This window comes from Amblyraja radiata, chromosome 3 (genome assembly GCF_010909765.2).
Source record: "Amblyraja radiata isolate CabotCenter1 chromosome 3, sAmbRad1.1.pri, whole genome shotgun sequence".
In the NCBI taxonomy this organism is placed as follows: domain Eukaryota; kingdom Metazoa; phylum Chordata; class Chondrichthyes; order Rajiformes; family Rajidae; genus Amblyraja; species Amblyraja radiata.
The window spans coordinates 86,970,041-86,989,176 of NC_045958.1; the positions used below are offsets into that span (position 1 = coordinate 86,970,041).

Sequence of the window (19,136 nt, forward strand, 5' to 3'; positions counted from 1 at the left end):
ACAAAATGCTGGTGTAACTCAATGGGTCAGGTAACATCTCTGGAGAAAATGGATAGGTGACCATTCAGGTCAGGACCCTTCTTCAGATCCTTCGTCAATCTGCCAATTTTCTCCAGAAATGCTGCCTGACCTGCTGAGTTACTCCAGCATTTTGTGTCTATCTTTGCCCCTGGAATTTACTTGAAGGAAAGATTTGAAATGTTTACTTTAGGCCCCGGCAGGTAACAATGTTCTTCTTCATCTAACAAAGAAACCTTCCCCCTTTACTCCATCAACCCGTGCCACAGCACACCCTTAATGCTCTCATCTCAATGGGGATTCTCCTTCCAGAAGCCTCCAATAAATTTACCTTGTTCCATAATGCCTTGCACTCACTCTTGTGAATCCCAAGTGAATGTCTCCTGCTTCTCAAATGACAGATCTCACCCAAGGGTTACTTATTGAGCCCTCCCAGCATTTGGTGTGTGGAGATCTTGCGAATATGAGTGAGGTTCAGCAGTTAAAATCTTTCCAAGACATGGCTTGTTGCTCGCCCTACCCTTTGGCCCATTTCCCCTTTAGCTTCTCCTTCAATCTCCAGCTCCGCTGGTTCCTTCCCCACCTTTTAGTGTTGAATTCCATATTTTTTATGACAAAAATATTTACATTTACATTTTGAACATATGTGCACTGATGTTATTTTTAAATTGCTAAAGTTACTTTTAATTAAAAAAATAACAACATTTGATATGAGCACATTCCGAAACCCTGCAATAAAAGTGCAAACAATAATTTATAGTCTTTTAAATAACACATTTGTGTATGTTGCCATGAGGATTTTCACACCAATGTAAAAGAGAAATTGTATTGCAAGGACTCAGTGCAACAGTTCAGTTACTGTTACAAGCAGGTAACAAATGCAGGTGTTTCTTACAACTTGCAATTTCAAACATAATCCCATAATTACTGATTTAAAAATATATATATATATCAAACCACTGAGCAATTTAAAGACTGATATCTGTTTGAGGGATGCTCGTCTTCTCATTTCTTATTATAAGCCTGTTAGTTTTGTACCTTGTTATTTTATTGCTCTGGAAGATGAAGTGACTGGTGGTAAGAGTTTTGCATTATTCCCGCATGACACACACTTTCACAAATATGTTTGGCAGCTTCCCAATTCCCAGAGTCTAACATTGGTGCACTCATGGTACTTGTAAAAATATGAGGTTATTTTTTCAGCCACATAATTACCAGAAATACATCACTTGCAATACCATTTTCTATAAAGTAATATAGAATTCATCCTAACAACAATGAAACAATATTTCTGAAGTGCTTTTGCCCAAGAAGCATGTCAGGAGGCTTCATAGAGGTGAAATGGCTTATGGCCATGCAGTAAATTATTGGAGATAGACACAAAATGCTGGTGTAACTCAGCGGGACAGGCAGTATCTCTGAAGAGAAGGAATGGGTGACGTTTTGTGGCTAGACACTTCTTCAGACAATGCCTTCCCTCTCTCTGTCCCTCCCCCACCCTAGTTCCCCAACTAGTCTCATTGTCCTAATGAATCTTACTGTTTGTATGCCCAGTTGTCACCTTCCCCACAGCCAACAATGAAACATTGTACATTTCCTTAGTATCGTCTGCTTTGATCAGTCCTTTTCACCTTACATACTCTTTGTACCCTTTTTATATCTCTAGTTTCCCTCTGCCCTGACTCTCAGTCTGAAGAAGGGTCTCGACCCAAAACCTCACCTATTCCATCTCACCAGAAATGCTGCATGTCCAGCTGAGTTACTCCAGCATTTTACGTCTATCTTCGGTGTAAACCAGCATCTACAGTTCCTTCATACACAATAAATTATCGGAGCTGGTCACAATATGTGCTTTCTTAAGACACCAAATTTTAACCCGGGTCCATACCTGGCTAGTGTGCAATGTTTGTATCTAAAAGACTGCTCACTCTTGAGTATAGGAGCAGGGAGGTTCTACTGCAGTTGTACAGGGTCTTGGTGAGACCACACCTGGAGTATTGCGTACAGTTTTGGTCTCCTAATCTGAGGAAAGACATTCTTGCCATAGAGGCAGTACAGAGAAGGTTCACCAGACTGATTCCTGGGATGTCAGGACTTTCATATGAAGAAAGACTGGATAGACACGGTTTTTACTCGCTAGAATTTAGAAGATTGAGGGGGGAATCTTATAGAAACTTACAAAATTCTTAAGGGGTTGGACAGGCTAGATGCAGGAAGATTGTTCCCGATGTTGGGGAAGTCCAGAACAAGGGGTCACAGTTTAAGGATAAGGGGGAAATCTTTTAGGACCGAGATGAGGAAAACATTTTTCACACAGAGAGTGGTGAATCTCTGGAATTCTCTGCCACAGAACGTAGTTGAGGCCAGTTCGTTGGCTATATTTAAGAGGGAGTTAGATGTGGCCCTTGTGGCTAAAGGGATCAGGGGGTATGGAGAGAAGGCAGGTACAGGACACTGAGTTGGATGATCAGCCATGATCATATTGAATGGCGGTGCAGGCTCGAAGGACCGAATGGCCTACTCCTGCACCTATTTTCTATGTTTCTATGTCTCTCTTTAAATGTCGGTACATGTATGTAAGGTATTATGCAGGTAAAGATGAAATGAGATTGGAGGGGAGAGGACGAGAGAAGAGTTTGAGGCCAAGACTGCAGCAAGGACTCCTTAGTATGGCTGTTATTTCTCCAGAAAAGCCTATTTAGTGAAGGAGAGCAATATAGCACAGGTAATGTTTAAGAAAGAACTGCAGATGCTGGAAAAATCGAAGGTAGATAAAAAATGCTGGAGAAACTCAGCGGGTGCGGCAGAACTATGGAGCGAAAGAATAGGTGACGTTTCGGGTCGAGACCCTTCTTCAGACTGATGTGGAGGTGGGGAGGGCGGGAAGAAGAAAGGAAGATGCGGAGACAGTGGGCTGTGGGAGAGATGGGAAGGCGAGGGGAAGGAGGGAGAAAACAAGGACTACCTGAAATTGGAGAAGTCAATGTTCACTGCCCAAGCAAAATATGAGGTGCTGCTCCTCCAATTTGCGGTGGGATTCACTCTGGCCATGGAGGAGGCCCAGGACAGAAAGGTCAGATTCGGAATGGGAGGGGGAGTTGAAGTGCTGGGCCACCGGGAGATCAGGTTGGTTAGTGTGAACCGAGCTGAGGTGTTGGGCGAAGCGATTGCCAAGCCTATGCTTGGTCTCACCGATGTAGAGCAGCTGACATCTAGAGCAGCGGATGCAATAGATGAGGTTGGAGGAGGTGCAGTTGAACATCTGCCTCACCTGGAAAGACTGCACAAGTTATGTTCATTCATTGAGTGGTCGCCAGGTGTCAATGAAGTTACCCAATTATCTCCATTCTGGCAGATACTGCAGGTGTCTCATCAGAAACAGAAACAGATGAAGGCCTTTGAGCCCCTCAATCCTCCTGTACATTTCATAATATCCTCTATCTAATTCATTAACCAATCCTCTACCACATTCACTAACCACCCATGCCCAATATCACTTGAGACCTTTAACATCGTCTATCTGTAGTTAATATCAATTTTGATATATAACACTGGAGCATCCATGGCCCTCTGTAGCAGAGGATTCTAAAGGTTCCCCTCTGAGTTGAAGAGACGTTATTTCAGACCTAAATGCTGGCCTCATCCTGAGAATTAGAAAGCTTATTTCTAGACTTTCCAGCCTCAATGACAATTACACTGTCAGTCACTCTCATGAATCTGACCGTGGTTGTTTGATTTTTCTACAACCCCACAGCAGATTCCCTCTAATCCAAAATATAAAAGAAATTATGGACCCATACATTATTAACAGAGTTCTGATAGGTCTGAAAATAGCTCAGGAGCTCCGGTATTGTGGGTCCTTCTGCAAGTTACAAAATATGGACTGTTTCTCATAAGATGTCACTCTCCAGCTGATGAAGAATCACTAAGCTTTAAGGAGCCAGTGTTCTTCTGGTGGAATTAATCATAAATTGGGAAACAGAATCTTGGCCATGGAAGCATGGAAGTAAACAGCTAAACTGCAAGGCATGTGGCTCCCTGCATCACAGCGGCAGGCACAACATAACAGTTGGTAAGGGTTGCTTGCTTGCGTTCAGTCCTGACCTCAGGTTCAGTCTGTAGGCATGTTCTCCCTGGCAGATCATGGGCTTTCTTCATGTGCACTGGTTTTCTCCCAAGGACATGCTGGCTGGTAAGTTGTAGAAACAAATGAACTGCAGATGCTGGTTTACACCAAAGAACACAAAATGCTGGAGTAACTCAGTGAGTCGGGCAGTATCTCTGAGGGACATGGATAGGTGATATTTCATGTCAGGACCCTAATTCAGGCTGATTGTGGGGGTGGGGGAAGATAGTTGAAAGAAGGGAATAGAGGCAATACAAAGCATGGTATTAAGTAAACATAGGCGATGGGGGGTTTGATCGGCTGATGGTTAGAACAAAGGCCAGAGATTATAACAGAAGAAGTGAGACAGACTGATTGAAGAGCTGCAAATTGTGAAGCCAGTGGAAGGAATGTCGTAGGGAAGGGAAGAGAAGAGGAGGGGAAAAATACGTGTGAGTGCAGATGGGGCACGGGGGAGGGGGAAGAGAATGGAGGGATGTATAGGAGAAATGGGAGAAAGGAGAGGAGAGGTTGTTTGAGGTGACCCAAAATTGAAGAGTTTAATGTTCATACCTTTGGGTTGTAAGCTACGAGGTGCTGCTCCTCCAGTTTGCATGCCAATGGAGGAGGCCCGGGACGGAAAAGTCAGTATGTGAAAGGGGAGATCCAATAAGCCTTGGTTAGAGGAGGTGCACATAAACCACTTTCTCACCTGTTAGGTCTGCTGGATGGAGGTAGGGAGAAGGTATCTGAACAGGTGTTACATCTTCTGTAGTTGCAGGAGAATCTACCTGGAGAGGGTATGGTATGTGTGCGAAGGAATGAGTGTACTGCAGGAGATGGGAAGATGTGACTGGTTGTGGGTCATGTTGGAGGTGATGGAAATGTCGGGGGATGTTGTGTTGGATGCGGAGGCTGGTGGGGTGAAAGGTGAGAACCAGGGGAACTCTTAACCTTATTCTGTCTGGGGGGGGAGGGGAGCGAAGGCATAACCACGGGACACAAAGTTGACATTGGTGAGTTATCCCCCTACGACAGAGGGGGAGAATCACGTTTACTAAAGAAACAGGGTATTTTGGATATCCTAGAATGGAAATCTCATCTTGGGAACAGATGGAGAAATTGAGAGTAGGGACTAGCATCTTTGCAAGAGGCAGGGTGGGAGGAAGCGTAGTCCAGGTAACTGTGGAAGTCGGTAGGTTTGTAGTAGACGTCAAAACTCCCCTCCCTCACGTGGTGGACTCATACATTTTTCTCCCCTCCCCAACCACTTATATTGCTTCCTCTGGCTTCACAAGTCTTCAATCTGTCCAACTCGGCCTTCTGCTTTCATCTCTGGCCTTCGTTTCAACCATCTGCCTATCAAACCCCCTCTCACCAGCGTCCACCTGTCACGCATAGTCCAGCCTCTTGTCTCTCCCAACCTTATCCTCCACACCTCACAATGTCTGAAGAAGGGTCCCAGCCCAAAACGTCACCTATTCATGGTCTCCAGAGATGTTGTTTGACCCGTTAAGTTACCCTAGCATTTTGTGTCCTTCAAGGTTTGTAGGTTAATTGGCCACTGTAATATATCCCAAGTGTCTCGGTGAGTGAGAGAATGTGGTCAGGGGGTGGGAGTTGATAATAATGTGGGGAGTTCATAAGAATGTGAGGAGAATTTAAAAAATTGGATTAATATAGAATTCATGTCAATGGTTGGTTGATGTATGGTCTGGAATCAGTGAACCAATGAACCTGCTTTCATTCTGTATGGCTCCATGGCTCTATAAGTGGACCAGGTATATCTTTCCATGATTAATTCACATTTTACACTCCAATAAGAAAAAAAATAAAAGGTCATTATTTGGATGCACATGACAATTAAATCAGACAAATGAATGAATCCATTTTTCTTTACATCTCAAGGAAATTCTGATCTTGGTTGTTATGAAATCGGCAATTTAATAAAATATTAGTGTGGATTGAAAGGTCACCAAACACACTAAGGGATGACATTTCTCAAGATTCCCACAGGAAATAAGAATGCCCATAGGAACCAGTTATAAATCACAGAATTAGAACAATGGAGCATGTATCTTGCTGTTTAAAACTTTCACGGATTTGTTTATATTGAACCTCCTTGTTAAACTCATCATTTGCCACGATTAGACTATGTGTGTTTATTTACTATCTTCAAATTCATCATAGATAAATTATGCCCAACACTGATCAAAAATATGTTAACAATTAAAATAGATTATATTTTTCCTCAAGAATAACCGGCAAAGGCAGAGTGAGCATGAAATGGGACAATTTGTTCAGTGCAACAAATATATCACTCTTATTCCTGGCCAGTGGAAGTCATCATCAATTAGCAGCAAAAGATCAATTTTATGAGCCTAATATCCTCATCTCTGCTCTCCCCTCCTGATGTTTCTCAGAAAACAATGAATAAAATCCTTCAAAATGGGGACCTGCTCTGTAGAGAGACAGGAGAAGCTGGGCGTCTATACACGGCAGATTAAGTCAAGGGGATGTTCAAAATTATATGGGATTTCAATGGCTTAAAATTGACAGCGGCAGGTCAGCAACCAGAGGAGTCTGCAACCAAAGATGCTATGAGCAGAGACGTTTTTACACAGCGAGCTGGTGTGATCTTGAAAGTGATGCTGAAAGGGAAGTGAAAGCAGCTTCACAGGAACTTCCAAAAACAAATTGGTTAAATATTCAAAAAGGAAATAACTGCCTGGGAATACTGTGGGGAACAATGAGGGGAATAAGTTAAAGTGGAAAGCTCAGTTACAGAGTCAGCATTCATGGGCTGAATATCCCATCTTTGAAAACATATTTCTTTGATTAGTGGCCAGAGAGGGAGGTAGTGACTGAAGAACCCAGGGGCCACTGCCACTGGGTACCCAGTTTAGGTACGATATGATACAATACGATAAAACTTTATTTATCCCAGGAGGGAAATTGATCAGTCATAAAAACACAAGATACATGAAACATGAAATTAAAGTGATGATTGGAAAGAATTGTGGATATGCAAAGATTGGGGGGGGGGGGGAGGGGAGTTAGTCTCAGTCTATCCCACGACAGAAAGGGGAGGAGTTGTACAGTTTGGTAGCCACAGGGAAGAAGTATTCAAGCAGCCAGCTACCTCATTCTGGCAACTGTCTAGGGGAGGCCTAAATGATTGGTCTCATGAATTAGGTTCAGATGGCTGCTTGCACAGCGGAGGCACAGGCTAAGCTCATGTGCATTTGATCTGTTGCCAACCTGCTTTACACCTGAGAAACAAATGCAAGGATAGAAATAGCAAACTGATCTCTGCCCCGTTAAATGATTATTCATCTTGTCACTGGTTGCAAGAGTTTTCTGTTTTTGAAGTTGGAATCTCAGCGGGTGAGGCAGCATCTATGGAGCGAAGGAATAGGTGACGTTTCGGGTCGAGACCCTTCTTCAGACAGATGTGGGGGTGGGGGGTGGAGGGTGGAGGGTGGGCTGGAAGGTGTTTGATGTGCTGCATAAATGTAAATGTCGAGCTGCATATGTTCAAAATAGTAATCTGGTGAATGGTAGGGCTCTATAGTAGTACAAGTACATAGTACTCTGAACATGGTGTCATGTTGGGGAATCACGAACCAGAGTATCTAGGTTTCAGCTGAGGGGAAAGCCATTATAGGAACTCGAGGGGCAACTTTTTCACACCACGGGTGGTATGCATATGATACAACCTTCCAGTGGAAGTGGTTGACATATGTATGATAATGGCATTTAAAAGACATTTGGACAGCTACATGGATAGGAAAAGGTTGTGAGGGATATGCCAGATGCAGTTTACATGCTATATGGCTTGATGAACCAACTATTTGTCATTATTCACTATTAGGAACCAAAATAATCAGCCTATGATTGATAGTGCAATTTAATATCTGCATATTTTATTACACTCTTAAACATGAAAAATGCTTCACAACAATTAAACCTAGAATACTGTTGATTCTGTTAGTGAATCAGCACACCCATCTGTAAGATTATTAATTATGTATGTCTCATTTAGATGAACGATGTATACTCTATGGGTTTCGAAACCTACCAGAGTATAATTGAGTGTATTGAATGTAAAGTTATGGAAAATATGAGTTTATTATATGCTTAGTATTGACTCTCATATGCTGCTTACCATTAAAGGTAGTCTACTTATAACATAATACATCCTCATAACTAGCATCACTGCAATTGCTGAAAAGGGCAAGCTTTTGTGAAGCCATACTTTAGGAGATGATGCATATTCTCATCTTTTTCCATTTCTAATGATAACTCTGGTCACTCATTTCATAAAAGTATCATCCTCCATGTGAAAAGGTTAGCCATTACGTTCCTATTTTTCCCTTTTTCTTCTGCCTATGCCTCTAGTTCTTGACTCCCCAACCCTGGAGAAAAGCATGTGTGCATTCAACTTATCTGTTCCCCTCATGATTTTATACACCTCCATAAGATCACCCCTCAAGTGATAGGAAGAACGCTTTGAATATAAAGAACTTCTCCCAGACGTGGAATGAACACAAAAAGCATCGGACTATTGGAAATGCTGCTGCTTATTTTCATTGCAAACAGATGGAATAGAAAGCCTTGTTATTCCCCATCCCTATCTTGTTTGGCAGTAGACCCTCAGCTATAGGTCTACTTGCATTGAAGAGCTGACTACAAACATTGCTTCTCACTCTGGTCAGGTTTACTGAGAGTAAAATTAAATGAGCAAGACTTACCACACTGCTGCATGTCCTGTAACGGATATTCTGCCCATCACAATTTCTACAGAAACAAGCAAAAGATGACACATAAGATAGAGAGAATGAAACACAATACAGTGGACAATCTGCAGATACTGGACAGAAATCATTATATAGGTGTCAAAAAAAATCCCAGTATTTTATTTATTATATTCTTGTAGCTTATTTAATTTTAGTTAACCTTTCTAAACTATAGAACAACGCCACATTCCACAGCAAATTAAACCCCTGCTGAGTTATATAAACTGCAGGAGACCCAGAACACAATTGAGATTGATTCAGCCAAATATTGAGGGGACAGTTGAAGAGGTATTGAAAGAGAAATACAATTGTCACCTGGATTTTGAAGGGGAACATCGCAAACAACTTGAAATTGCTGAGATGACCGGACTTATATGAGGACAGATCGGGTTATCTGGGCCAAAATTCACTAGAGTTTAAACGAATTAGAAAACTGTTACAAGTGTCAAAATGAGGACAGTCCAACAGACTGGATGGGAGGAGGATATTTCTGCTTGCTGGTGGGTCCAGGTTCAAAGTACCTGCTCCAATGTATCTCCAGTTCCTAGTTTACGGTTTCTATGTTCTCATGTATTAACACTATCTAGAAAATATGACATATGAAAATGGGACATTAATTGGAGTATATGGTACAAATAAATAACATGGAAATAGGGGATCAAATCATAAGTGTCTACATAAACCCAGTAATTTTTATTTGAGATTTATATGGCAATATTGTTGAGTTTTATAATTTTTTTGTCTATTTTAAAAGCTGATGCTATGGAAACTGGTGAGAAATTGACTCAGGATTTGATTGAACTGAGAAGAAGTGAACATAAGCCTCAAGGCACGTATGAAATACAGCACAAGTTCCTTTGAGAAGATCAAAAATAATCAGAAAACCTCTCACTCTTTTCTTTTAAAAAGTAAAAATAGTGTAACATAAATGTGTGACATATATTGACGATGAATATTCACATCCAGAGTGTAGTCAGATAGTCAAATAAACTGTTGCACATTTCCGCACAATTCTCCATCTCTTTGCATTTTTCCATTTACTCTAAAAAATTGGGTTGAATGTGGGGAATGTATGCACATACATCTATATTGTATGGACTTTAGCAAAGTCTTTTACAAGCACACACAGGAGGTTAGAGAAGATTAAGCGGAATCGAACTGGGAGGAAGATGATGAATGGAATACAGAAATGATTAGTAGGATGAAAGCTGAGGGTAGAGACAGATAGTTTTTTCAGCGCTATTGGAGACATCCGCCCGCCTCTGCATTATATGCTGAATTGAAACATTCAGTTATATGACAAACAGTGGAGGCATGGATCAAATTATTTTCCTGATCACAAAAATGTATCAAATAATTCCAGCCCGTTCTCTGCGGAGATTATATACAGTATTGGAAATCACTTTTTCAGAATGACTTTCAAACTTGTGACTGGCCAGCATCCCGACTCACTGGGAAGTTATTAGATTTGAGGAGATTAGAATATGATGAACTATATGAAGATGAGATTTTAAAAACAATATATAGTTGAAATTGTGAAATGATCGGATAAAGCAAAAAGGTTAAAGGAAGGCAGGCTCTGAGTGTTTCCTAATGTTGACAGGAAACAATACAAACAGTTTCCATGTAAATCTTCAGCCTTTATTTGAGAAGTCTATTAGTTTGGGAAATTGGAAATATCAATGAGGACCCTTACAGAACTGTGCCTGTCAACAAGTTGCCCAATAAACTCCAGGCTGTTGATGCTGGTGCTGTAAAACACTGTTGTATCCTATTAACAATCAATCTGATTGAAACCAGTATTTTAAAGCCACAACTCACATGTTGTGACTGCAAACATTAGATCCTCATCTTCCTCTTAAATTACTTTCTTTTCATTTCATACTCGCCAATCTCTCTGAGGCATTCCTTCTTTCTGTCAAACCCACACAAACCAGCTTCTGTGATGTGTAGGAAGGAACTGCAAATGCTGGTTTACATCAAAGATAGAAACAAAATGCTGGAGTAACTCAGCAGGACAGGCAACATTTCTGCAGTGAAGGAGTGGGTGAGGTTTTGGGTCGAGACCATTCTCGTGATGTTGTGGATCTCAGGAGAAAGCCAAAACAGATCATTCATGGGGCAATTCTGATGGAACATACAGCTTGTATTGTATTCTTACCCTGTTCAGGGCTTGGTCATGAGGTCACTACTATAGAGCCACCTATTGACTGCTTTTCGATTTTGGAGAATGTCATTGCTTAAAAATTGGTGTTTCAATGATGGGCGAAGGGAGGGAAAATGCTCCTTGGTGAAGGATGTAGATAAGCTGGTGGATAATATTACCCACATAAAGTATGTCCTTTGACCTAAGCGGCCAGTGAAACTCCCGAAGGCTTCACTCTAAGATTCATGGAAGGAAGTTGCCATGGAGATCTATGTAAGGGCCCGAGCGCGGTCTATGAGTGCCTGCACTTTGGGGATGCTTGCAATGGCAACAAATGGATAGAGCCACACTGCCTCTTTCCGTGGGGTGAAGGAAAAGTAGACGCAGTTTGAATATAGAAGTTGGACAATCTCAGTAATGTAACAGCGAGCAGCGAACTGTGAGTTGTGGAAGATGTCAGTAGGAGTATGGCGACAGATTAAATAGTGGTTAAGGTTATGTATTGGTTAAGTCGCTGGTCCACCAGGTTCTGTACCATTTATCTAGAGAAACAAGTTCAAATCTCACCATGGCAACTGGGAATTCAATACTGGGAATTTCTTTTATGATCCATTCACAGCTCCAATTCCACGATGCGGTTGACTCTTAACTGCCTCCTCAGTTCAAGAACAATTACGGATGAATGATAAATACTGGCATTGGCATCAATCTTTGCATCTTGCTAGCTATATAAAAAATATCCTGAGGGCAGGAAACTAAGAGCAACAATGGAGGCATACAGGGAACTGTGGATGCTGGAATCCTGAGCAAAACACAGTGCTGGAGTAACACAGCGGATCTGGCAGCATCTTAGGACTTTCTAAGGTACCGAACCAAAATGTTGCCTGTTCATTTCCTCCACAACTGCTGCCTGACCCATTAAGAGTGACAGTGATCTTGACTTGATTTTGCAGTGGAGCTGACAAAATGTGTAAGAAGGAATTGCAAATGCTGGTTTAAATCGAAGATAGACACAAAAAGCTGGAGTAACTCAGCAGGACAAGCAATCTGAAGAAGGGTCTCGACCCAAAACATCACCCATTCCTTCTCTCCAGAGATGCTGCCTGTCCCGCTGAGGTACTCCACCTTTCTGTGTCTATCTATTGTGATTTTGACTTTATCTCTTGAAGCATTCCAGACACATATGTGGATGTATTTGGTGTTTGTTAATAATAATAATAATAAATGTTATTTATGGGCGCCTTTCAAGAGTCTCAAGGACACCTTACAAAAATTGAGCATGTAGAGGAAAAACATGTAAGGGGAATGAAATAAATAGTAGAGACATGACTAGTACACAAAGTAAAGACAGAATTCAATACAAAACACAGTATGAGGCAATTAATGCACAGATGAAAAGGGACGGGGACGTGGGGCTAAGGATAGGCAGAGGTGAAGAGATGGGTCTTGAGGCGGGACTGGAAGATGGTGAGGGACACGGAATTGCGGATCAGTTGGGGGAGGGAGTTCCAGAGCCTGGGAGCTGCCCTGGAGAAGGCTTTGTCCCCAAAACTGCGGAGGTTGGACTTGTGGATGGAGAGGAGACCGGCTGATGTGGATCTGAGGGACCGTGAGGGTTGGTAGGGGAGAGGAGGTCAGTGAGATATGGGGGGGCCAGATGGTGGAGGGCTTTGTAGGTGAGGACCAGGATTTTGTAGGTGATCCGGTGGGAGATGGGAAGCCAGTGAAGTTTTTTGAGGACTGGAGTGATGTGATGCCAGGATTTGGTGTGGGTGATGAGTCGGGCGGCTGCGTTCTGGACCAGTTGGAGTCGGTTGATGTAGGTGGAGCTGATGCCAAGGAGAAGTGAGTTGCAATAGTCCAGTCGGGAGGAGATGAAGGCATGGATGAGTCTTTCAGCAGCGGGCGGTGTGAGAGAGGGTCTGAGTTTGGCGATGTTGCGGAGATGAAAGAAGGAGGTTTTAATGACATGGCGGATGTGAGGCTCAAGGGAGAGGGTGGAATCAAAGATCACGCCAAGGTTGCGGGCCTGGGGAGATGGGGAGACAGTGGTGCCGTCGATGGTGAGAGTGGGGTTATTGATTTTGCTGAGTGTGGCTTTGGAGCCTATGAGGAGGAATTCTGTCTTATCGCTGTTGAGTTTGAGGAAATTATGTTGCATCCAGGTTTTTATAGCTGACAAACAGGAGTTGATATGGGAGAGGGGGGGGGTTGTGGGGGGATTTGGTGCCAACGTAAATCTGGGTGTCATCAGCGTAACAGTGGAAGTCCAGATTGAAGTGGCGGAGTATCTGACCAAGGGGGAGGATGTAGATGATGAAGAGGAGGGGGCCGAGTACGGAGCCTTGGGGAATGCCTTGAGTGACTGCGGCTGTAGCAGAGGTGTGGTTGTGGAGAGAGATGAAGTGGGATCTGTTGGAAAGGTAGGAACGGAGCCAGCTGAGTGCAGAGCCTTCAATGCCGAGGTCTTTGAGTCTTTGTTTAAATGTTGCTCTACAGAGAGGTCCAGCGGAGTGGGTTGGTCCGTAATTCAGTGTGCAATATATCTCGAATGATGAGTCCTTCTATATTTTCTTTCACATTATCCATGTGGCTGCCCGTGATGTCCCCAAAAATTATGACAATCTGCTTGTCACCACGGGATTGTGGAAATATTGCTGGTGATGATAGGAATGCATAATTGCAAGCATGAGTAGTGTGTGCTAATCATAAGTGGTGAGGAAGCCCAGAGGTGTGGAGATGGGTGGCAAAGAACACAAGTTGAACATGGCACTTTATATACCAAGGGGAAGCAGGATTAATGACAACTGCTTGTTCCACAAGTAAATAAAAACAAATGTTTATCAAACCAGGGATACTGGAAATCATGCAAAATCTTTAAATCGGGCTTTGGACAATTGTTGATATTATTTGCAGGATTCAGAATCACGCTGTTAGTGTTAACAAAAATCCCAAAGGGAAGCCAGGAGTCAAATTCCCACTGGCAGCAAAAGTCCCGGAAATTGGTATGTTTTTGCTTCAATGTGGAGTAAACCTATTTTCAGCTGCATGGCTGTGCTTCTTCCAATCTTGTGAGAATAGATTCTCGTCTTTCAATCTGGCTTGTCAGAATGAGGCACAATTACTGGAGGACAATCACTTATAGTGAACCCAGTTTGTACGCAGATGGCGGTGAAAATGGTGCAGCCTCCCTCACAGGCAGCAGCTGAATTGAATGCATTGATGTGTTTTAAGGGATGTTGTATAAACACAAGGGAGGGAAAGGAATACTGTGAGATGGTGTTGCTTAACTATCAGCAAAAAATAACTGGGACACAGGCAGGTTTCTATGCTGTACTGGTTTGATATGCTTGGTAAATGAGCTCACAACTTATTCATGACTTTTGACAGTGTATATTATTGTGTCTGTGAATTGGAGAAATTCTGACTAAATTCTGAAAAGCATCCCCAACAGAGACCCAGAGTTATGCAAAACATCGCTTAGCATGAAGCGTGGAGTGGGCTTTGTTCCATGGAACACGCTGTAGTTTGCAGCCCCATTTCCACAAAGAAATTCGGAAAAGGTCAATGACCAAGCTCAACGTAAATATTACATGGATTCAACGAATCAAGGTAAAAATATGTTTTTACCTCCAGAGGAGGTAGTTGAGGCTGGGACTATACCAACGTTTAAGAAACAGTTAGACAGGTACATGGATAGGGCACGTTTGGAGGGATATGGACCAAACGCAGGCAGGTGGGATAGTGCAGATGAGACCTTTTGGCCGGTGTGGGCAAGTTGAGCCGAAGGGCCTGTTTCCACACTGTATCACTCTATGACTCTATAATCTACAATGTTCTTACTGCCTCATGTCTTACCCCAACTACATCTTGAAAATTTCTGCTGACTGGCATGCAATCCTCTGCGTGCCTCAGAGTTTCCCATCTCTGCTTCCTTTTCTAATTTACTGATGGATTGGATAATCTGAGGGAGTTTCAGAAAGCTGCAATTTCTTCCTCCTAAAGCTTGCTCAGGTTAATGAGTCTCTCATAGAGTCAAATAGTGATACAGTGTGGAAACAGGCCCTTCAGCCGAAATTGCCCATACTGGCCAACATGTCCCAGCTACACTAATCCCACCTGCCTGCGTCTGGTCCATATCCCTATAAATTTGTCCTATCCATGTACCTGTCTAACTGTTTCTTAAACGTTGGGGTAGTCCCAAGCCTCAACTATGCCCTTTGGCAGCTTGTTCCATACACCCACCACCCTTTGTGTGAAAAAATTACCCGTCAGATTCCTATTAAATCTTTTCCCCTTCACATTGTACCTATGTCCTCTGGTCCTCAATTCCCATACTCTGAGCAAGAGATTCTGTGCATCTACCCGATTGATTCCACTGGATTTTATCTCATTTGTCACAATTAAAAAAAAAAAAAATAATTTGAATAATTGCAGGTTTTTAAATTTGGAAAGAAAAAATAATTTGAACTCAGCAAGTGAACAAAGCAATCTAAACAGATACTTGATTACGAATCCACAGGGTAAATTAGCAATAACTCATTCAGTGGAGTTATGTACAGCTGCGGTCACTGCCCAAGGTGCATTAAGAGGTGACAAATTCCACTGAGTTCCGTGAGATTGATTCAGATTGTAACAAAAGGGGGGTAATTATTCAGTTGGGCTCAAGTAGCAGATTTAAAAAAAATGTAATTTAACCCTTGTGTGGAGCAGCATTTAATGAATGAATTGAAGCTGTTAACTCTCTGATGTGCTGAATATATCTGAGGAAGAAACAGACTCATGGATGTGGAAGAAAAAACAATAGCTTTCAAGCTCATTACTCGGTTAACTCTGCTCCTCCACGTCTGTGGTTGGATATAGTTAACAGATGTTAAGTTTAACAGAAAAGGAAATGATCAATGGCCAGGAGAGAGCAACAATCTGCAAAGTTCCACTAAGTTAACTAACATAGAAATAAGTCAGTAGCTTCAGTAGAGAAAGCCAGAAGTTAGGCGACAGCATGTGCAAAGGTGGCTTTAAATTTCATTTTTTATCTTTAAAACCTTGGGTTCCAAACAGATACCAGAGTACGGTCATGTTATTTTGTTACCATTGCCAGCACGGTTTCAGCACAGTAATGTCAAATGATTTTCATATATTGCTGCCAAAAGTGCAGAATACGTGGCACAGATATTTTGTTGGACGTCATAAATGCAGTTAGGATATGATTTTCTGCAAACGATATTTCTGCTATTTTCTTTGAATTTTCAATAGATTTTTTGCAGAATTTATAGTGAATTTATAGTGCACTAATGCAAAGGTTAACAGTGTAGAATAAACCCTGTTAAATCAAGAAAACTAACAGTATCAGCCTTTAACTCAGAAGTTGTAATACAAATATGTGAAGTGATACTTCAGATGTACTTTGTCTTAAACTGGTCTTAAATTGGCTTAACCTCCCAAAATAATGACAATACATTTTAGACATAATATCAGCAAGAGTAATCTGCCATGTTAGAGGTTGTGGGGACATTTGGTTCAATGACAAAAAGAATATAAAATATATAAAAGTAATGGGGAAACTATTTCCTCTAGTGAGGGGATCTAGAACAAGATGGCATAATCTTTCAGTTCCGGGAGCTCTGAGTTACAGAAAGAAATGTGGTAATCTGGAGATTGCTCTGCAACATCCATGGATAGTGGCTGTGCCAGCAACATATAAGCACCAGAAAGATGTATTACTTCCTGCAGTCATCAGGAAATCTTAAAGCTTACAGGTGTCCATTCACCAACTCTGTCTCTGTTGTCCAGTTAGCTCCACACTCCAGCTTTTTCTCATTACGTATGTACAAATGAATTAGAAGCAGGCCATTTAATAAGATGGTGGATGATCTGACTGTAACCACAACTCCATATCATTGCCTGGCTCAACATCTTTTAATATCCCTGCATATTAAGTATATATCTACCTCACATTAAAAACATTCAGATACTCCACTCTCATTGACCTTTAAGGAATCATTTCTAAAAAATTGCGACTGGGAGAAAAAGTTTAATCTTATCGATATCTACCTCTTTTTTTAAACAGTGATCCATTATTCTAGAATGTCCCATGAAACGCCTCTACATTCAAGCCTTAAAGATCCCTCAGGATCCTATATCTATCTTTCCATTAACTTCTTTCTCACTTTTCTGAACCATAATAGGGTTTCCTAGTGCAGAATAAGGATAATGCAACTCGAGGGACTATATTGGACCTGGTATTGGGAAACGAGCCTGGCCAGGTAAATGGTATTTCAGTGGAAGAGCATTTTGGGGATAGTTATCACAACTCTATAAATTTTAACTGTGTAACAGAGTGAGCAACACCGGAAATTGGAGGAACAGCACCTCATATTCCGCCTGGGTTGCTTGCGTCCGGTTGGCATGAATATTGAATTCATCCAATTTTGATAGCCCTTGCTGTCTCCTCCCCTTCCTTAACCCTCGAGCTGTCTCCTCCCATCCCCCCGCCCTCGGGCTCCTCCTCCTCCCTTTTTCCTTCCTTCTCCCCCCCACCCCTCATCAGTCTGAAGAAGGGTTTCGGCCCGAAACGTCACCTATTTCCTTCGCTCCATAGATGCTGCTGCACCCGCTGAGTTTCTCCAGCATTTTTGTGTACCTTCTATAAATTTTAAGATTGTTTTGAACAAGGAAAAGTCTGAATCTTGGGGGAAGGTGCTGAATTGGAGTAAGGCAGATTACAGCGTTATTAGACAGGAGTTAGGGAGAATAAATTAGGAGTGGTTGTTATTAGGTACCTGCCATATGGGGGTTGTTTATAGGACAGCTGATCAAAGTTCCAATATGGAGGAGGGATAAGGATGGCAAGGAAAGAAAACTGGATAACCAAAGGAAATTGTAAATTTGGCCAAAAAGAAAAGGATAACAGGGCCTTTGAGGAATATAAAACAATATGGAAAAAACTCATGGTGATAAGAAGAGTCAAAAGGGGTAATGAAATGTCTTTGGTGAATCGAGTTCAAGAACATCCTAATGTACACTTTTATAAGTACAATAAAGCAAGAGGGTACCCAGGGATAGGTAGGACCACTCAAGGATAAAGAAGGGAAATTATGCTTGGAGTCAGAGGATATGGGTGGGATATTAAATCACCAAGGAGAAGGATACGGAGGGCGGTGAGATCAGTGTGGAGAACACTAATATGCAAGGACGGTTTGAAATCATGAAGGAGGTGGAATTGGGGCTCTTGAAAAATATTAAGGTGGATAAAACCCATAGGACCTGATTTAGTAAGGCATTTGACAAGGTTCCACATCGTAGGTTGCTCTGGAAGTTTAGATCCCATGGGGTCCAAGGAGGGATAGCTGAATGGATAGCAAATTAGCTTCATGGAAGGAAGCAGAAGGTGATGGTGGAAGGTTGCTTCTCAAACTGGATGCCTGTGACTAGTGGTGTGCCTCAGGGTTCGGTGCTGGGCATGTTACTGTTTGTCATCTACATCAATGATTTGGATGAGAACATACACGGCAAGATTAGCAAGTTTGCTGATAATACAAAAGTGGGTGGTTTTGCAGATAATGAAGATGATTGTGAAAGATTGCAGCAGGATCTTGATCGGTTGGGCAGGTGGGCTGAGGAATGGTTGATGGAATTTAATACAGAGAAATGTGAGGTGTTGCATTTTGGGACATCTAACAAGGGCAGGACCTACATTGAATGGTAGGCCTCTGGAGAGTGTTGTAGAGCAGAGGGATCAAGGATTGATGGTTCTTTGAATATCAAGCCTCAGGTAGATAAGGTGGTCAAAAAGGCTTTTGGCACTTTGGCCTTCATCAGTCAGAGTATTGCGGATAGAAGTTGCGAGGTCATGTTGCAGTTGTATAAGACATTGCTGAGTGCATTTGGAGTATTGTGTTGTGCTCTGGGCACTATGTTATTGGAAAAATATTGTCAAGCTTGAAAGGGTTCAGAGAAGATTTATGAGGACTAGAGGGTCCAAGCTATAGGAAGATTTGAGTAGGCCGAGTCTCCATTCCTTGGAGAGCAGGATGATGAGGGGTGATCTTATAAACGTGTATAAAAT

At 42.1% G+C, this 19,136-nt stretch overlaps 1 protein-coding gene across 1 annotated transcript in view; it reads right to left on the minus strand.

Moving 5' to 3' along the window:
• adamtsl1 (ADAMTS like 1) overlaps positions 1–19,136 on the minus strand; it is a 142,053-nt gene that overhangs the window by 80,841 nt on the left and 42,076 nt on the right. Inside the window, 1 exon segment of the mRNA XM_033018247.1 lies at positions 8,878–8,923. Within this exon segment, the coding sequence (XP_032874138.1) occupies positions 8,878–8,923 (46 nt within the window).